Consider the following 19,471-nt stretch of genomic DNA (forward strand, 5'->3'; position numbering starts at 1 on the left):
GATTAGGAGGAGAGAGCTTACGAAGTAACTGCCAAGATTGATCACGCAAAGCCTGAATTGGGTTCCCGTAGAAACCGGTAAAGACCCAAGGAACCTCTGAACTGCGATTTGAAATAGAGACACTGATGTGGAACTTTGAAAAACTGATGAGAGAGACTGATAAATCATCCCTCCAAAAGAGAGCTAAACCCCCCTTCTGACCCACGGAGTCCACCGCAAAAGCACTTTGAAAACCAAGTTTTATACGAAGACGTTGAACTTGAGAAGAATATGCCTTTGTTTCCATGAGAAAACAAAGACTGGGCACTTTCTCCCTCACCAAGTAGAGGAGCTCACGAATTGTAGGCCGGTTCCCAAGCCCCCTACAATTCCAAACAAGGATTTTCATAATTCCGGGCAGGGCTGAACATCAGCCTCTGCCTCAACATCACTAACCAAACCAACACTGACCTTTTCAACCCGTCCCCTCTTGGAAACAACAACAGCTCCCGCAAGATCTGCCACATCTTCTATCTCAGCTGGCCTTTTGGATAAGACAACCTTTGGAGATGCCACCCCTGTCTCTCTGGATTTACGCTTCCACTTCTTTGAGACCATATCATAGTCCTTCATCACCCCTTTAACATGAACCTCCGTTGACAACTCCCTCTCCACCAGAGTCTCTCCTTGGGACCCATCCACCTGCAACTCACTTCCCTGTACAACTACTAATCGACCAGCGACTGCCCCCTCTGGAAGAAACTGTTTATCGAAGCTACCAGGCCCTTCCTCGTCCACTACCTCCTTAGCTTGCCCAGAGGCTTCTAGGCTACCAGATCTATCATCCTCTGGATCAGCCATAGAGTTTGCAGAGGGCAACTTATCCCTTACCTGCTTTTCAGGCCGTTTATTAAATGGAACAGCTCTCAACCATGGACCGTACTCATCAGTGTTGCTATTTCGGTGCATTCGCACCTCCGAACTGGACGGACAATTTCCTGGGTCATGAACTATCCTCCCACACTTGAAACAAAATCTAGGCAGATTTTCATACTGGAACCGAAGAAAGAACTCCTTCTGGGGAAGTTTCAAAAGCTTTCCTCGAACCAGAGAGGTCGTCAATGGGATCTTAACCCGAACCCGAAGATACAAACCCCATCCCAACCCATCCTTATTCACGTCTACCTCAATCAGTTCCCCCAACGAAGAACCTATCTGCTGTCCCACTTTTTCTGTCATTGCCATTAACGGAAGGTTGTGGATTTGCACCCAAAACTCCTCCGTATCAAAGGCGGTCTCACCAATGGGTATAGTTGTATCAATCTCTTTCAGAACAAACAAATTCCGATCAAAAGACCAAGGCCGCCCAGCCAGAATTCGCTGTTTATCGCGGATATTATTAAAGGTAATAATGAAAATGTTTTGCCCTAGGTCCATGAAAGAGGGATTTCCTGATATCTTCCACACGCTCCCCATCGTACTTGCCAGAATATCTTTACTAACATGTCGATCCATACATATCTTACCCACAATACTGCAGTCTGAGTTCGCCCTGTTACTACGCGGATCCAGATCTGAAATACTAATGGCCTCACACTCTGCAGCTGTTAAAGAGATTTTGCCCCATTTGGCCGTTAGATCCTCCATCACTGCTCCCAGAAAGACCCAAAACAAGGACTAGACGATGATGAAGAAAGAGTATGACTGCAGATCGAAGAAAATCCTAACTAAGCTCTCACAAGAAGAGACTCTGCATTAGTTCGATAGACGTTCGAGAGCGTCAACGAAACAAATGACTATTTATGGAGATGTCTTAAACTGCTATGTACTGTCATTATTAGACGATATTATGTTTGATTAACATTATTTACACCCTTTTTTTATAAAATATCTCATTAACTCTTTAAAAATACATTAGAGTGGAGTGTGTTTAATAAAAAATGGGGTACAAATAATGTTCATCATTATGTTTTCATTTTTGTCAAATTTCAACTATTTCTCTTACAAAAATTATTTTTAAGTTATTGGTTCTTTTTTTTTTGTCAATTAATAAGATGAGAGATCTCAACTGTTGTTATCTCAGCTATCTCAACTGTTGAATTGTAGGCATACGATTTTCATGTGGGATATGTGGAGCCTATGAATTCACTTTGATCATGTGCGTCCAATTTAATATGCAAGTTGGAATTTGTCATATTTGATTAGTAAAACTTGATCATCTATGAGACGGATTAAAGTTGCACACCAATTTTGAAGATTATGTATTAATTCTAACGATTTATAGAGAACGAATGTGTCAATAAAAAGGATAATTTTATTGACTCTTTAATCTTAAACTATGACAAAATTAGAGTCCCCTCCAACACTAATAAACAACAATGTGATTTATTTTATAAAAAACGATCATTGCATCAATATACTAAGTTACTAACACTGGTAGGTTAACACGTATCTGTATTTCTTTGGGGCTAGATCGTAATATCGTATAGATTCAAAAAGCCATGAGTTCGATTTTCATTGAGAGCAATATTCTTGTGGCAACAAATTGGACTTGGTTCAATTTACCACGTTATCAGGTAAGAAATTTCTGTACACGCAAGTCTGATAGTAAAAGTTTAGATCCATATCAGATGTTTCAAAGAAAAACTTGTATGTTATCTTTGTCAGTTATTAAAAGAAAAAACAATGCTTAATATAATGTCAACATTTTCAATCATACTAATGCACGGCCACCTAGATATATTGCAATAAACCATAAAAGCGTGACTTACCTTAATTATTTTTTATTTAGTTGCTTGAATTCAAAGTCGACATGCGATTTATTTGGAAAGAATAGACACTTCATGGTCATGTGTCACGGACGCCATTGCCCGTTAGTTGGGTGTTGTGTTCTCATTTAACTAAATGGGCCGCTTCTCGTCACTTAATGGGCTTTGAGTCTTTGGGTCTTTGTACGGGATGGATTAGATACTGGGCCTTGAGTCTTTGGCCCCCCTACTTCATGCTATTGGGCTTCGTTCCACTTTGTCAGACAAAAAGTAAATAGAAAAGGCAAACCACAATTCAAAGATAGCAACGAATTGAATTTCAAAAGCCAATTATTTTAATCTATATTTTAAATTAGTAAGTTGTAATGGTTTATATTTTGGTTTTTGAGTCGTAGTCAATAAGTATTTTAGGTTATTTAGGAGATTGGGCCAAATCGTATGGACTTGAACGATCATGAGTTAGATTTTTATTTGGAGCGATATTTTTGTGGTTACATGTTGGATTTAACATAAAAGGCCTTTTACTAATTGAACATTCTGAACTGTCAACTTGTTCACTGAAAAGTAAAATTCCAAGAATTCGAGAGAGAAAAACTACGAAAGCAAAAGTATGAAGTAAAATGGCTGCTCATCAAAAAATTCATCATCAAAGATTACACTCCAACGAGGAAAATTACGTACAAAAGGAAAATGAGTGAAACTACAAAGTACAAACTCAGTTCCCCAAGTCGTGTCAATTACATACCCAAGCCAGTGTACACCATTAGTTAATCAAACAAAGAATTATACAATACGAAAGGGGAAACGAGGAAACTGGCAGATACAACAGCAGCACTCACCTACTCCCAAACAACTTCATTCGTATGGCATTTGCCTACTCCAAATTCATGCGACATAATAAAACCAGGCGATATCCGAACGCGAAAGCACTCCAAAACTGATGCTGAAATGGGAATCTGACGGCTCCATCAGTGAATGCATAACTTATGAGGAAAGTTGGAACCTGCCACTAGGTTTTTTTCTTCTCCATCCCTGAAGTTTCCAGAGTTCAAGAAAAGCAAGCATCAGGCAAGTTGTAAAGAACAAGCTAAGAACACATAAAGAACAAGTTTTCGAAACTTACAAAGCCAGCATAATATATGAAGGTCAAGCCCGCTAGAACAACAAATGCAATTTGAAAAACGTTGTACCTGAACAGAACAGTTAATATGTATAAGTTACCAGTCCATTATGACAGCCGAATCAGACAATCAGCACACATAAACATACACACACACAGAAGATTCTAACTCACTTGTATAAATATTTAATCCCACGTAGTGACTGCAGAGTGTGGCCAAATATTTCCTGCGCTGCTGTTGCTTGTGCATAGTAACCAAAAGCTGTGGAGCAGAACTGAATCACACTGCAATTGCAAAAACCAACAAGATTGAGAAATGGCAGCACAGGACTGTGCTATGCTAACTTAAGCAACTACAAGGCACTCCTCGTAAATTTTACTTGCATCAGCGACTAACAATACTTATACCACTAATATTGTAATATATAAAACTCTGAGGGCTAAGTCTGCGTTTCCTTAACACCAATTTTTTCATCGAATACAAAAAATTAAAATATAACATACAGGTGAAAACTGAAAAGCTTAAGAGAAAGGCAAATGTTGTTGTCAAAACAAAAACAAGAAAAGAAAATATTGAATTGAACAGAGAGACCCTTAAAAAGTGGGCAGTTCCAAGTCGGGAATCCCATAACCAATGCTAAAGCAGTATGCCAGGCACTCTTGGCCAGGAAAGAGAAAAGCCTGATGAAGAGGTGTAATAAACTGTAACAGTGTTAAAGTACTGGCTAGGTCACAATTAAAACAAACACCCAAGCAGTCACTTTTTGACATGCAAAAACAAGAGTAATCTGTGAGGAAGTGAACCTGATGGAGCACAGGAGAATGAGTGCCACATTGAAGAGAAATGAGTTCATTAGAGTGGCTCCCCACCTGTGGAAAAAATTTATTCAATTTACAAAAGCCAACAAAGGGACAATAACTGCCAGGCAGCCAAGGATCATAGTTGTACATAGCCAAAGAGAAAAGACACAAAAATTAAAATGACAAACACCACAAAACGCATTACTTCATGGGATGAATCGTAATGAAAACTAATCTCAGACCAAGCATCATGGCACCGGCAATCACGGCAAGTAGAAGGTAGAAGCAAAAGAATGCAAATGCTGCAGTGCCCAAAAGACCTGGCAAAGCACAAAATAATTTTTTTTCAAAGAAGATCAATCAAGTAACAAGCAAAAACGAAGACAATTTGTGGAAATGAAAAGTGAAGGTGTCAGAAATTACCCCATACATCATCAAGCTTGATGAAAACCTCATTCAAGAAAGCAGAAAGGGGTGGGTCAATCAACAAGTATATGACGATATGTGCAACCCAAGCCACTGAAACAATCAACCTAATGATGGAGAAGGGCATCAATATTGAATCCAAGACTAACATGATTAAAAAAAAAGATTCGGGCACAATCAAACACCAAAATGTTCAGAATTTCAAAAACCATTTATGATGTCAACCATTGTCATTACACCAGTAAAAAATTGAATAGACTATAGGAAAGCATGAAGTCATAACTTACCCTAAGATCCCCAACACAAGTCTTGCCAGGTACCCAAGAACCGTCAAAGCCCAAGAAGTTTCTGCCTGGAGAATCCATGCAAAAAAATTATCACCAGAAGAAAATTGCAAAAGAATGCTCTGCACATATTGAAGTTCAGGCCATCACCTTTTCCCCTTGAGGGTACATCTCCTCTAAAAGCTTGACATCTTCTTCCAATTGAAGCAGCTCCTACATAGTTAGAAACATATAATAAGCTACTAAGTAACACTATAAACCACTAAGCAGATAGAAATCCGTGTGTCAAACTAATCCCCCAGACCTCGATAACTTATATATAATTTCTATAATAATGAATAAACAAAACTCTTAAGTCTAATACTTTGGGCAGCACAATGTATAATGAAGCACGGGAAACATAGATCAAAGTAGAAATTTAGGAACACGTGTATAACAGAGAGCCATAGTTTGAGTACATGAGTCATATATCATACTAGACCCAAGCTTAAACTATCGAAGCCCATACCCGAGATATGTCTGATGATACATCCAATAACACCGATTCCAATGAATATATAACTTTATAAATGGATCAGAAAACTACAAGTTCAGCAATACCTTTTCGACAGCCTTTACATTTTTACGCCATTTTCTACCCTTGGAACCACTTCTTTCTTCTTGATGGAGGGCATCAGCCGCTTTCTTCAATTCCCTTGCCTTTTTACCAAGCTCGGTTGCTTCCTACAAAAAAAGCAGTTACAACATCCATAGCACAACATAAGCATCCACCTTCTGTGACTGTTTAAGCATGGATTTCAAGTTGTAACAGTGAGTCAAATCCAGACGCACCTTTATATACTGTGAGCGAGTGATAACAGCCTTTGGACGCCGAATAAATTCAAAAATAAGACCTAGGGGAAGACAGGCTATTCCAACACCACCGAAAATCTGAAAGAAAACAAATTAACTGTGCATGAGGAAACAGAAACAGTAAAGTAAATCCATTTTAAAGAAACAGAAATAGTAAAGTAAATCCATTTTAGGGAATTTCCAAAACATGAAAACCACAAATGAGGACTATATGCGTATTTTGATCACAATTGACATGCAATTAATCAGATAACAGGATACACTAAGAAACTTTCAAATTGACATTCATGCAAGTATTAGAGCAATAATAAATATAAAAAAAAATGGGAACTACATTGCCTTCTAAAACTGCAAAACATTTTAGCACAATGTCAGGAATTTCCCAAACTAAAAAGAATTGCTTGAGAGGTTTATGGAAATGATCCTACCGAAAAAAGTACAGATCCAACAATGGTGGCAAGAGCAACAACATATTCTGGGAATGTAGTGCGCATTGTCCACGTTTTCTCCGAAGAAGCACTCGCCAAATATGCAGAGCACTGTAACCAAAGGGAACAAAATGAGAATAACAGCAACAGAAAGAGCTCAATGTTGCTTATTCAAACCAGAATGAGAACATAAACAAGACTGTTCCTCAATTGCATAACTAAAAAAAAGTTGTTCATCAACCAACCTGGCGTGCACCATTTCCAATACATTGTTGACTACTAGAGAAATCCCATGAATTCGGGAAGGTGGTGGTGGATGATGAGAGATGCCTGACAGTGAAATCTACTTTTCCAACAAGCCCTAGTTTAGAAGTAAATAGCATACCTCTGTGAGAAGCAGATCAGAGATAACCCAGAAAAACAATTATGTGCAAAAATACAACAGGAATGGTAAAATTAAATAATTTTCCTTGATGATTAAATTGCAAGTATTCTGAGTAACAACATACATATTAATCTAATATGTCACAAAAATCAAAATTGGTTCTCTCAAATAATGAATTCTACTAATAAACCAGACACTTGAGCTGTTATACCGTTATCAACCATAAAAAACATTCCGTCTTCCAATGAATCAAGCAAATTGTTCTAGAAACAATATTTCAACTATATTAGCTACGCATGTGTATGAGCACATAGACAGCTCAACAAGGATCCGGAAAGGCCATCAAATGCCACTTTTACAATATCGAACCATGAATCTGTTTGCGATAACATTGCATAACTTGCCAAGTTTTAGTCAATGTGAAACCTCCATGCTTGAATGTTAAAGACCTCAAACACTCTCTGCGTAGCCTTTTCAGTTAAACCTAGGCTACCTAGCAGTTCTGCTTCACCCTCGAAATACCACTCAGCTCAATCAAGCATGCATAAATCAATTTCAAATCATGCACAAATAACTAACCATATAAAATGCCAAGCACGAGACCGCACACAATAGCTGTTGTTACCACCCACAATAATGCGCTTTTAATCCTCTTCCCAATGCTCCTGCAAACGAATCACGCACAATTAACCCATCTAATTGGTCATCAATGCATCCATCCATATGACACTTAATACATAAAGTAGGCATATGAAACATTTATTCCACAGTGATAAAATATTAAAATGATAATTTGCAGAATTACTTACTTGTCCTGGTCCCCTTCATAGTAAAACATGGCGAAAGGTATTACGAAGAAGACAAGAACAGCATCGAGAATGTAGACCGCGAGCCATAGATCCTTCATTGGCAATGTAAGATTGCACGCACCATTATATATCGCGTGGCGACAGGCCTGGCGATTAGCCACATCGGCAGGCAACATCAATATTGAGATAGCGGCGACAGAGAGCCCCAAAACGACGACAAATTTAGGGAAGTACGCCTGGTTCTTGTCGTCAGGGTGCTGGTAGTTGACGAGGAGATATACATTGAAGATGAACACCAAGACGCACACCACTATAGCGACGATCACGAGAGCGAGATTGAAATCGCCCATCGTGCCACAACCTCTCGATTCGAATCAAAACGACCGATATCGAAAGAGACAGAGAGGGGAAAATTAGGGTTTGCTTGTTTCCTGAATGGAATTTGGGGGCTATTGTGGATCCGGCGGATTTCAAAAAGAAAATCACGGGGAATAACACAGGGAAGAGAGGGAGGTTTGGCTCCAGTTAGGTAGTTTCTTTCGGTTGCGAAGGACGTGTGAGGTCGAATGACAGTGATGACCTTGTAAAAACCATTAATCACGTATACTTAGGAACTTGTGGGCATTGATGTAAAATCCGCTGCTTGCCTTTATTATTATCGGCATTCGACACAGCCTGTCTAAACGACTCGTGTGCTCCGCGGCAAACGAAGCGTTATCCAGACGGACAGAACGACAGCTTTTCTTTATTAGACCAAAAGCATGTCATACAAAATGAATGTGGATAATAACCCATAAACTTACTAAAATTTACGTGTGTTCATATGGGGATGAAGAATTGCCCGGACGCAAACCAAAATGTCTCGATTTGCAAGCATCTGATGGTACTTCCATATTAGAAGGAGGCCCCATAGTTCTCACCTATTGGTTTGCTCCGTTAATTCTTACCACGTTCAATGTTGTGTTCGATTTAGGTAATACGTATCAGGGGTGGTAGGGGTCTGTTGTAAATTTTTTACAACGGCCCCCGGTGTAAATACATTATACAATGTTATGATTTTTTTTAAAATATGATTTTTTATAAATTTTAAAAAAAATTATGATTGTGGTATTGAATATAAACTCGAAACATTCAATGTCTCTTTTTAACATGAATTTGATTTTTGTTTGAAACAAAATATATACCATTGAACTCGTAATTTCGATCAAAGCACAATTATGATTTTTTTGAAATTTATAAAAAATTATCTGCTGTAAATTTCCGGCTTCCATATCAAGGGTAGGATTGATGTCAAAAGTTATCTTTCGTGCTTAATGAGGATGATCTACACATAAAGGTGAATTATATCCTTTTTTTTTCCTAAATGGAGTCAGTCTCTTTTGAATTCTTAGTTTCCTTATGGGTTACAGAAAAGGTATGTTTGGCCCCTCGGTCTCGCCGGGATGCTCTCTCCTCGGATATCGTACTTTATGTCGACTCTTCGGATGTTTCTTCCTCAATTCTATCTTGATCGGTATCCGAGAAAGCTTCCTTGACTTGGTGAGAATATAGCTTTGATTGCCATGTGTCATATCAAGTTCTAGCCAATTGAAAGTTTCAGCTTCTTTCTTCGTGGAGTATACACATATATTGCACCATCTTGAATTATCCAATTTGATTTCTCTGAAATTTACGAGATTGATTTTTAATAATACCAAAAATATCATCCACTAGGATATTGATACGTGACAAGATATACCGAGCTAAATACATTAATCGATAAGTTTCCTCGATGACCACCAAGGTAGAGCCGATAACTCCAACAATGGGATAAGGCACCTGAATGGTCCATGTAAGACATTACAATTGAGAAGAGAGCATCTCTGCAAGATCGGGTATCACATCGATATTGAGTATTGATCGGGCATTATACTCGGAGATCCTTGGAAATTCAGAATCCTGAAGTAGATCAACTCCATTTAGAAAGATAATCATGATAGGCTTCACCTTACTGAAAATCCACATGAGATTAAATATAAGATATATATTCTTACCAAAGTAAGGGCTTTCTCAACTCAGATAAAAGAGCACTTTCCGCTATAGGTAAACCATCACGAACATACACTCTACTTTCTACTAGAGAGAAAGTTCCGAGCAAGCTCAGTTAATAGCTCACAGACTTGAGTTCGAATGGGATTAGGGGGCTCCGCAATTAGATTTAAATTGTAGAGTCTATAATTAGAATCTTATGACTTGAGAGATGTGTCACATCATACCATATTTTTGTTTTTTCATTTTAAAATTTGTATAACTTTTTCTTCACCATTGGATATGAATTGTATACTCTAACGAATTGCGGAGCCCCCAAATCCATTCGGATGTGATCTGTTATTTTAACTTATTTTCATTTTCTCTGTCATTTTTCCGGCGACACTTTTGTCTACCGATGATGGTCAGCTAAAATTGCAACGGCCACGATTCGTGCGACTGTTCCACATAACCGTTCACCAATCCTATTTGACCACGTAACCCGTTCTTGAAATATGATTGGTCTTCTTCAGAGGTGACTCGGCAACGCTGAACCCCAGCGTACGTAACCCTGAAAAACAGTTGCTCCTCTCAACTACCAGTCTCTCAGACTGATTGGTGATTTTCGATAGCTACTCACCTTTCTGTGTCCCTGTCCATGGAGTTATCTTCTCGTAGAATTGAAGGTACTTTCCCAGTTTCATTCCACTAAGGAGGTGTCAGGGTTAGGGTTTTTGTGATTTTTCCCGTCACTCTGATCTTCTCACTTTTTTCCTCTTCAAACTCGCTCTTGTTATAGAATGGCGGAGGCAGCTGATCGTAGTTCAACATCTACTCATCCTCCATCTTGTTCTGGTTCAAGTAATAGGGATTCTTCTCCTTCGAATTCAGCTGTTGCAACGGCTTCTTCGAATTCTCCTCCTTCTTCGTCTTCATCTTCGCAGGTTCGTGAAGAAGAGGAGGGCCAGAATCACGATATTGATCAGCAAAATCAATTTCGAGAACATGAGATAGAGCAGCAACGAATAGTTGGTTTCCATAGAGGGAGTTTTTGGACATTTAATGACATGTCGAATGTGGTTAGGGACGATACTTGGTCTTGCATCATTGTGGTTCTTACCTTCTGGTTATTCGGTTAGTACTCGAAAATGAATTAATTATTATTATTTTTTTGGTAGCTGTGGAGTCTATTTATTCTGTATTTTGGCTTCAATAATCGGTAAACGCAAATAATTTTCTCTTAGTAAGGAATTTGTGTTTTGGATACATTTTCTAGTATTAATGTGGAATCAGATTAAGAATCTTATAATGTCAGGAACTTGATGACTTGTGTAGTTAAGGCCGTAGAATGTTAGAATCCCACCCAAAGTGGATAATATTGTTGGTATGTAAAGGGGTGTGGATTTCTGATAAAAAAAATTGAGTTGAAATGTTTGATTTGAGTTACAATAACATGTAATTCGTTACCCCTTTCTGTCCTCAGTCAAAATTGTGAAGCTATTTTTCCTTTAAGTAGCTAAAATTTCCTTACTATATTGAAAAGTTTATTTGAACATGAAGGATTTTGACTGATTTTTTAGGTTGATAGAAAGATAGTACCAAACTTTTGCTGAATGTGCTTCATGACCTTGAGAATGTCATTTGAATGGTGTCCCACAGTGTCAATTACTCTGATTTTGGGGGTTTATGGTTCTCTGAGCTTGCGGTTTGGTCCAAGTTCTTCTATTCTTATCAGACCTAGCCCCATATTTGTGCAGTCAATAAAGGTAAGTCGCTTTGCCAATTTGTGTAGTTTTATTTATTATTCACAGCTGTTTTTGACATGCTTTGGTCACCTCACCCCCGCTTTTATTAGGTCGAAGAGTTGGGTGAGACAAAGCCTGGGTTAATATTGTATGGATTGTATAGATCTCCACCTCTTGATGTTGTATCTACTTGGTCCAAAACTATAAATGCCTCTGTTCCCGCAAATTCTCACAAGGCAAGTTTACGGGAATGGTATTTGCTAACTTGTGATCATTGTCTTCTGAGTTTATTCTCAAGCTTAGGCTTGAATGTTTGATGTAGTTGATGAACTTGAGTTCATGATTTTCTCTTTTCAGGAGTTAATATATTTTCTGAATGAAGGGTCTCAAATAAATATTTCATACTGTGTCAAATCTGATAGCTCTATTTACCTCATTATTGCCCAAGGTATGGTCACAAGCTTCTATATCAATTTTCAGTTACGAAATATGTCTTCATTGTTTTTCTCTTTAAGATGTTTTATATATTTGGGTATGTATGAGAGTGCTACAAACTCATGGAAATTCTTTATCTCTAAGTATCATGGAGCTGGAACTGTCAAATTATCAATGTATTTATTAAAATGATCACTGTGAGTAATGGGAGCGTTGTAAGAAATGACATTTACCCTGTGAAGCAGCATCCTTCTGTGAAATTCAAAAGGATACTATAACCAACATTACTTGTGCTGATTTTTATCATTCATGGTGAATAGCAACCTTCTTGATAAAGCCGCATTGTTTTTTGTTATCCTATTGCGTACTCTTCACCACTGGTATGTTACAAAGCAAATAGTTGCTCAACTTCTAGTATGCACATATGTGTAATAAACTTTGATGCAGTGGAATTAGGTTCTGCACATGCTTATACCAATTGAATGTGTGCTTTACTCAGGGCAAGAAGGCAAATGTCTTAAGGGATATAGTTTTAGAAGAAGTGCGTAATGAAATTTTTTCATGAGATGCAGAAGATTGTAGTTAAGTTCTTCAGATTAAGTAGAGGTGCAAGCTTGAGCTAGACTGCAAACTTATTTAAGTCCAGATTACCATTTTTTACTTAAGCAACTTGATGAGCTCAACAAAAACCTGTGAGATGACATGTTTTTTCCTTATAGAGAAGAGTGGAGGACGTTTAAGAAAGACTCTGTCTCCAAGTATATGCTCTGGTTGGTATAATATTATGCATTGAGGCCCTCTGACATTTCTCTCTCTCCCTTTTCTACTTATGCTTTTTTGGAATATTTCTGTGCTCTTAACAGGGAATATACCGGTGATTTCTCTTGGGTTAGTATCAACTGATTGCAACTCATAGATTTCATTGCTATATAATCCTAAAGTTTGTGCATCACAGGGAATGAAGGCCTTGCTCGGTGGCTTGAGGACCCAACATATCCCAACAGCACTTTATCTTGGAATGTCATTCAAGGTAAGGTGAAAGCTCAAAAGTTCATATATTCTGTCATTAAGTTTAGTTCTAATGTTGGTGACTGCTTTTTTACAGGAAGTGGTATCATCAAGCAGAACATTTGGAGATCTTCAAGTTACTATGTCGCATTAGGTAACCTGAACTCAGAGGCGGTGGAGGTAACGGACATAGATAATGCAACTTAAATCATTTATTTCTTGGCCCCATTTATAAACTAGAAATTAATTATGACATGGGCTTGTGTTTACATTTAAAAGGTACAGATGAACCTCAGTGTTCAGGCTCTCTTGTACAACACGAGTGAAGCTTATTCTAAGTGTATGTTTACCCACGGAGTATGTAGCTTAAGAGTTTTGTTCCCCCAAGGAAATGCTTTTGTTGTAAACTCCCCTGGTGTGGGAAAGGTAACTTGTTTACTTTCTCCTGTCAGTTATCATCTGTCTGCATGGTTCTTATTAGCGTCCTCATGCAACTAAAATAGAGATTTATTGGAATTTTAGTGAGATAATGATTTGTTTTCCTGTACAACAGTGAAATGAAATATAAACATGTGCTTTTGTATCCAAGGCAAAAAAATCCACTTCCTTACCAAAGAATCATCTTTTGAACTAAACCCTAAAAATAAGGATTCATGTTTGTATGTGTATTTTTGCTTCTTCAGGGCTCAACTAGTGATGAGTGGAATGTCAAGCTCTCTTATGGTCCAAGGTGGCTCACATATATTCTTGGCATAGGTGAACCTGGTTCCTGTTTCTTGCTTATATTCTTGGAATTGGTGAAGTCAACCTATAAGTTGTACCTTCACTCATTCTTCTGCTTGTAGGTGGACTAACTGTGCTCATGTTGGTGGCCTTCAACTGCTTGAACAAGTTTCAATTTACTCGCGAAGATGGAGATGGACATCAGTTTCGTGAAACTGGATCTGAGAGAGCGCATTTGCTCTCCCATAAAGATGATGATCTCTCAAGTTGGGGTTCATCCTATGATTCAGTCTCAAATGATGAAGAGGATCTTGGAGACTTCCTGGCACCAAGTACTATTGAAGGCCAATCATCAAGAGATGGTGAAAATGGAAATAATACTAGGCGTCTTTGTGCAATTTGCTTTGATGCTCCAAGAGATTGTTTCTTTCTTCCATGTGGGCACTGTGTGGCTTGCTTTGCATGTGGAACAAGGTAAGCTCAGTCAACTATCTGCTTTACACCATTGTTGGTTCAGTACACCTTTGGCCCGGCAGTGTCTGTGTGTTTGCATAGTGGAAATTATGGTGAATCTGTGTGAGTTTCTTCCTTTAACCCTATTACGGACCCGGAATGGGTTTTTAGAATAATTAACAGGTTCACGTGATATCTGCAGTGAGGCAGAATTAGGAAAATTTAGGGGGTTTTTGTAAGAAATTTGTTTCAGGCATGATGTGCTAAAAAGTTAATCGTTACATCTTGCATGTACATTTGCTAAGAAGATAGGCTACTCTCTCGTGGCCACATGAAGCAAATTCAAATTCAAATTCAAATTCAAATTCAGTTGATATTGTTGTTTATTTGTGTTTACAGGATAGCAGAAGCTGCTGGAACTTGCCCCATTTGTCGTAGGAGCATGAAGAAAGTGAGGAAGATTTTCACTGTTTAATCAACTCGCAGCTATTTATTACAATTATCCATGCCTGGTTCAGTGATGTGCGATTTAGAGCTCTCATGTTGTTTCCTTTCATAAGAAGTCTCTTCTGTTGTTTCCCTCATGCTATATTTGATTCAATAATCTTCTAAACTGGAATGACCTGCCCTTATTTTTCCAAAGGCATTCCATGATCTAATGTATGTTGCTTAGGTTTGTACATGTGACTGGCAACTCTATGCTTTAACTTGTCATATAGCTGCCGTGACCACCCAAGAAATATATCTATCATTCACCCTCTTTGAAGTCTTCGGGTATGTGTTGTGTTTACTTGGCACATTGAAAATATGGATAAAGGTGCATACTTGCTGAGGTAGGCATAGCCCATAGTCATATTGAGACAAAGATTCGCTTGTCCTTTTCCTGAACCTGAAGGGATCCGGTATCTATACGAGTGATGGTTCAAAATTTAATATTAAGGATAGTGACTCATGAGGATGAAGAAAACAAGTTGATGTGGCTTTCTTCGTCCACTGACTTATGGGAAAATTGAAATTGCAGAGATTGGGAACCAACGGTGTGCCTCACCTCCTTCTTTACAGCCTCTTAAATTATTATCATTTGTCTTCAAAAATACTATTAATCTAATCCACTACAATATTTTAAATGGTAGTCTTAAATCGTTAATTTTTTTTGGGACGTTGTTATTTTTCTGTACCATCATAAAATTAATGATTAAATACAATTTTTTTGGTACCAAGATTGATGCGGTATTGTTTCTGATTGAGAACCTTCTAAGTCTACACGATTTGACTAAAGAGATTCATCAACTATATAATCACCTACGTATTAAAATTTAAACAATTTCACTCAACATAGATTTGGGAAGAAAAAAAGGGTAAATTTATATTTGGTCTCAAAAGATAGTGGTATCTTAATTAGCCCACTCACAATTAATTATTTGTAATTAAGTCAATCCATATATGATTTGACTATAGTCAATGCGTAATTTTATTGCAATTACATCACTGAATTTGCTATGCAATTTTTTTTTTAACAATCGGAGGGAGATTCGAACGCTATTAATCAGAATGATACACACATTCTTTATCATTCAAATTAGTGACTCTTACATTATGCAAAATTACAAACCCGTTAAACATTATTTTTTAGAAAACTGATGAAAAAAAGAGAGACCAAATTGCATTTTTATTGCAATTTAGTCCCAAGTCCAAGGCGGCACACCCAGGCATACTGATTACTGCACAATCTTCACTTTTTCAGAATGCAGACTCCACACGTAACTGAAACTCCCAAAGGACCCAAACCCAGGCATACTGATTACACATGCCGAAATTCTCGTGGTCCCTCACCCAATTAACTATAAGTTAACCATAACCATCTTAATAATCATATTCCTCCGTCGGATTGGAATGATCTTATCTGATTACATCTAATCACACCATAATCATCTCCATCGGACGGACACGACGCTCTCGTAACTACAAAGCAAAAACCACTCAAATTAAACCCTCCTCTCTCTGTCTATTTAAACCACATCCACCACCCTTCCATTTTTTTTATCTCGAAAACCCGCCGCCTCCTCGTAGCAAGATAGTACTCCGTAGTAAACAACTCACTCTACATGGCTGGAACCGGCGTGGTGGCGGTGTACGGAGATGCATCAATAACAGAATCCAAGAAATCATCGTTCACTGTGAAAGTTGGTCTGGCGCAAATGCTCCGTGGCGGCGTCATAATGGACGTCGTTAACGCAGAGCAGGCTCGTATTGCTGAGGAGGCCGGTGCTTGTGCCGTCATGGCGCTTGAGCGCGTCCCTGCTGATATCCGGGCCCAAGGCGGTGTGGCCCGCATGAGTGACCCGCAGCTTATCAAGGAAATCAAACAGGCTGTCACAATCCCTGTCATGGCGAAGGCCCGTATCGGCCACTTCGTCGAGGCCCAAATCCTTGAAGCCATAGGCGTCGACTACGTCGACGAAAGCGAAGTTCTCACTCTCGCCGATGAAGATAACCACATCAACAAGCACAACTTTCGAATCCCTTTCGTTTGCGGCTGCCGCAATTTGGGTGAGGCGTTGCGGAGGATTCGCGAGGGAGCTGCAATGATCAGAACCAAAGGAGAGGCCGGAACGGGTAACATAGTCGAAGCGGTTAGGCATGTGAGGTCAGTGATGGGAGATATTCGGGTTTTGAGGAACATGGATGACGACGAGGTGTTCACTTTCTCGAAGAAAATTGCGGCTCCTTATGATCTCGTGATGCAGACGAAGCAGTTGGGGAGGCTTCCGGTGGTGCACTTCGCGGCAGGAGGAGTTGCGACGCCAGCCGACGCAGCGCTCATGATGCAGCTGGGTTGTGACGGGGTTTTTGTGGGCTCTGGGGTGTTCAAGAGTGGTGACCCGGCAAAGAGGGCTCGGGCTATAGTGCAGGCAGTCACTCATTATAGTGACCCTGAGGTGTTGACCGAAGTCAGTTGTGGGCTCGGGGAGGCCATGGTTGGTCTCAATTTGAAGGATGAGAAAGTGGAGAGGTTCGCTAACCGGTCAGATTAGTCGAAAATGTTCTTGGCTTGTAGGTGAGGTTCAAAGTTCTCACTATTGACAATAATGATGCTGTTTTATTTGAAAAACAAAATAATTCTTCAATCTATCTTGAAGGCTCTGTAGGGTTGTGAAAGCTTGTTAGGCTCTGTTCTGTTTCTTGTTTGTTGGTTTTTGGATACCTGGATTTGGTATTCTCATATAATAGTATTCAAAGTTGTTTCAATAACTAAAAGTTTATTACTGATTTATGATTACAATTTCCTTGCTGTGTGTTCCATTCCATTACATATAAACCCAAAAAGATGGACGATTTCGACAAGTTGGATAGTTTCTGACTTTATTAAGAAAATCTTAATGTAGTTAGTGTGGGATAAGTTCAATTATATTCGTTGACTCTTATTTGTTGTTATTACAAGCTAATACTAAATTGAGAATCACTTGGTAATAGCATAATTGGTTAAGTTTGTGGCTTGATATTTGCTGAATGCTCTGCAGTTGGTGCAGGACATCTCTTCAGTTGTTGCTTTATGCATCATTTTCAAATGTTTGAACTTTGAATAGACTTTGGAGATGTGAAACTGGATTGCTCTATTCTGCAGGGGAAGTGACCTTTGAAATCTACTTCTGGTGTTGGATCCTTTTCAAAATCAGTTGTTGCTTCCTGTTGGGTTGTTGACTTTTATCCTTTTTCTTTTTGTTCATAATCATCATTACATGGTTGTGGCATGCATGCCTATGGCTGCTAAGTTGTCCTAGTTGTCATTTGATCTGTGACAAATTCTATTAACAGTGGTATGGGATTAAGAAGAACCCTATGGCATTAGGCTCATGGGGTTTCTTGGTTTTATCTTTCTGATGGCAAGTCCAGAGTTGGTGAAATTTAGTGGAATGTGAACTTCTCTCTTTATCTTGGCAATTGTTGGCGCGGTCTTCCCTTCTTTGTGATTACCTCCCTTAGTCCCTGCCTCCGCCTTTGTCTTGGCATTTTTTCCGTTTGTCTTCATTATTGTTACGAAATTTGTAGGTTAAAATAAGTTCTTACTAACGTAAATAACCAACGACAAATCATGAAACCCTACGGGGTATTTGGTTGGCATAAGAATAATTGAATATGGGATGTTGGTGGGTATCACTCATCCTTGGGGTATCTCAAATTCATTTCATCATCTATTCTCCCTTGTGGAGAATAGGTGTGCAAAGGTTTTCTTAGGTCGGGCAGAGATTGACTCTTGAGTGGAGAGATAGAAGAGAGCTTGACTGCTAGACTCACTCGTCGAGTAGGGATGAAAATCAGCTTTAGTGTTCTAACGAAGTCAAGTGCAAGGGCTGTCACTTAACGGATAAAAAGTTACTCTAGGGATAACATATTGATCTTCCCCAAGAGCTCATATCGACGGGAAGGTTTGGCACCTCGATGTCGGCTCTTCGCCATCTAGGGCTATAGTATGTTCTAAGGGTTGGAATGTTTACCCATTAAAACAGTATGTGAGCTATTTTGGTGAGTATGATTATTATTCACAAAGAGAGTATGAATTTTAATATCAAAAGACTATTCAATCTTTATTTTAATATTACTTTTCTTTTAAAAAAGATAAATTGCTCAGCCAAAACTGAGCCATGGGTCGGATATGAGTCGTATGACAGACTAGGCTTTGAAGACTGCAAATTAGACCCACTCATTCTCCCGGGCTCGGTGTTGGCCCATAAATTTTTTGTCAGCCCATTAGGCCTCTCTCACTCTTGGACAACGAAGTCGAGAAACACGTTAGTCTCGTCTCGGAAATCGTAAGACTTGGACTGGGCCGGAGTGATGGCCCATTGTAACAAACGGCAACATAAACTTTCCTACCCAGATTTGGATTTCTGTATTTCGCTCCATCCTAAACTTTCCTACGCAGATCTATGTAACAAACGGTAACATAAACTTTCCTACCCAGATTTGGAGTTCTGTATTTCGCTCCAGTCTAAAGTTTCCTATGCAGATCTACATAACAAACGGTAACACGACTCTCCTGCCCAGATTTGGAGTTCTCTCAACCTCAATTGTCATTCAAATCTCCCCTCCCTCCAAACCCCGCATCTACGAATACAAATAAGGACTTACCGGTTTGCGCTTAAAAACGCATGATTAGGGTTTCTCGTTGGGATGGTGGGCACGGTGAGTTCAATCTCTAGGGAAAGGCTCTTGAGTCTGGCGAACTCAGCGAGGACAGCTGTCAGAG

The 19,471-nt window shown here is 39.0% G+C and overlaps 3 protein-coding genes across 7 annotated transcripts; 2 read left to right on the top strand and 1 right to left on the bottom strand.

Moving 5' to 3' along the window:
* Positions 1–3,345: 3,345 nt before the first annotated feature.
* On the bottom strand, positions 3,346–8,502 carry LOC120013829 (LIMR family protein At5g01460). Its single transcript, XM_038865780.1, has 14 exons — positions 7,853–8,502; positions 7,623–7,708; positions 6,904–7,019; positions 6,659–6,769; positions 6,210–6,308; positions 5,979–6,101; positions 5,529–5,591; positions 5,382–5,446; positions 5,092–5,201; positions 4,874–4,988; positions 4,672–4,737; positions 4,042–4,152; positions 3,871–3,937; positions 3,346–3,779 (listed from the first exon to the last, which is right to left on the bottom strand). Exons 1-14 carry the CDS (start codon positions 8,200–8,202, stop codon positions 3,732–3,734), a joined length of 1,530 nt encoding a protein of 509 aa, XP_038721708.1. The 5' UTR covers positions 8,203–8,502; the 3' UTR covers positions 3,346–3,731.
* A 1,877-nt stretch (positions 8,503–10,379) lies between these two features.
* LOC120012021 (E3 ubiquitin-protein ligase APD2-like) lies at positions 10,380–14,994 on the top strand. 5 transcript variants are annotated; one of them, XM_038863247.1, is made up of 12 exons: positions 10,380–10,545; positions 10,659–10,993; positions 11,519–11,625; positions 11,715–11,840; positions 11,962–12,052; positions 12,759–12,809; positions 12,995–13,069; positions 13,145–13,227; positions 13,327–13,473; positions 13,731–13,803; positions 13,893–14,244; positions 14,623–14,994. In XM_038863247.1, exons 2-12 carry the CDS (start codon positions 10,660–10,662, stop codon positions 14,696–14,698), a joined length of 1,515 nt encoding a protein of 504 aa, XP_038719175.1. In that variant the 5' UTR covers positions 10,380–10,545; position 10,659; the 3' UTR covers positions 14,699–14,994. The 5 variants fall into 5 exon arrangements, with proteins under 5 accessions (XP_038719175.1, XP_038719174.1, XP_038719176.1 ...); XM_038863246.1 differs by lacking the exon at positions 10,380–10,545 and having other exon boundaries at positions 10,552–10,993; XM_038863248.1 differs by lacking the exon at positions 10,380–10,545 and having other exon boundaries at positions 10,552–10,993; positions 13,333–13,473.
* A 1,246-nt stretch (positions 14,995–16,240) lies between these two features.
* LOC120011777 (pyridoxal 5'-phosphate synthase subunit PDX1.3-like) lies at positions 16,241–17,515 on the top strand. Its single transcript, XM_038862895.1, has one exon. The coding sequence runs from the start codon at positions 16,329–16,331 to the stop codon at positions 17,256–17,258; it is 930 nt and encodes a 309-aa protein (XP_038718823.1). The 5' UTR covers positions 16,241–16,328; the 3' UTR covers positions 17,259–17,515.
* The last annotated feature ends 1,956 nt before the right edge of the window (positions 17,516–19,471 follow it).

This window comes from Tripterygium wilfordii, chromosome 13 (genome assembly GCF_013401445.1).
Source record: "Tripterygium wilfordii isolate XIE 37 chromosome 13, ASM1340144v1, whole genome shotgun sequence".
Classification (NCBI taxonomy): Eukaryota; Viridiplantae; Streptophyta; class Magnoliopsida; order Celastrales; family Celastraceae; genus Tripterygium; species Tripterygium wilfordii.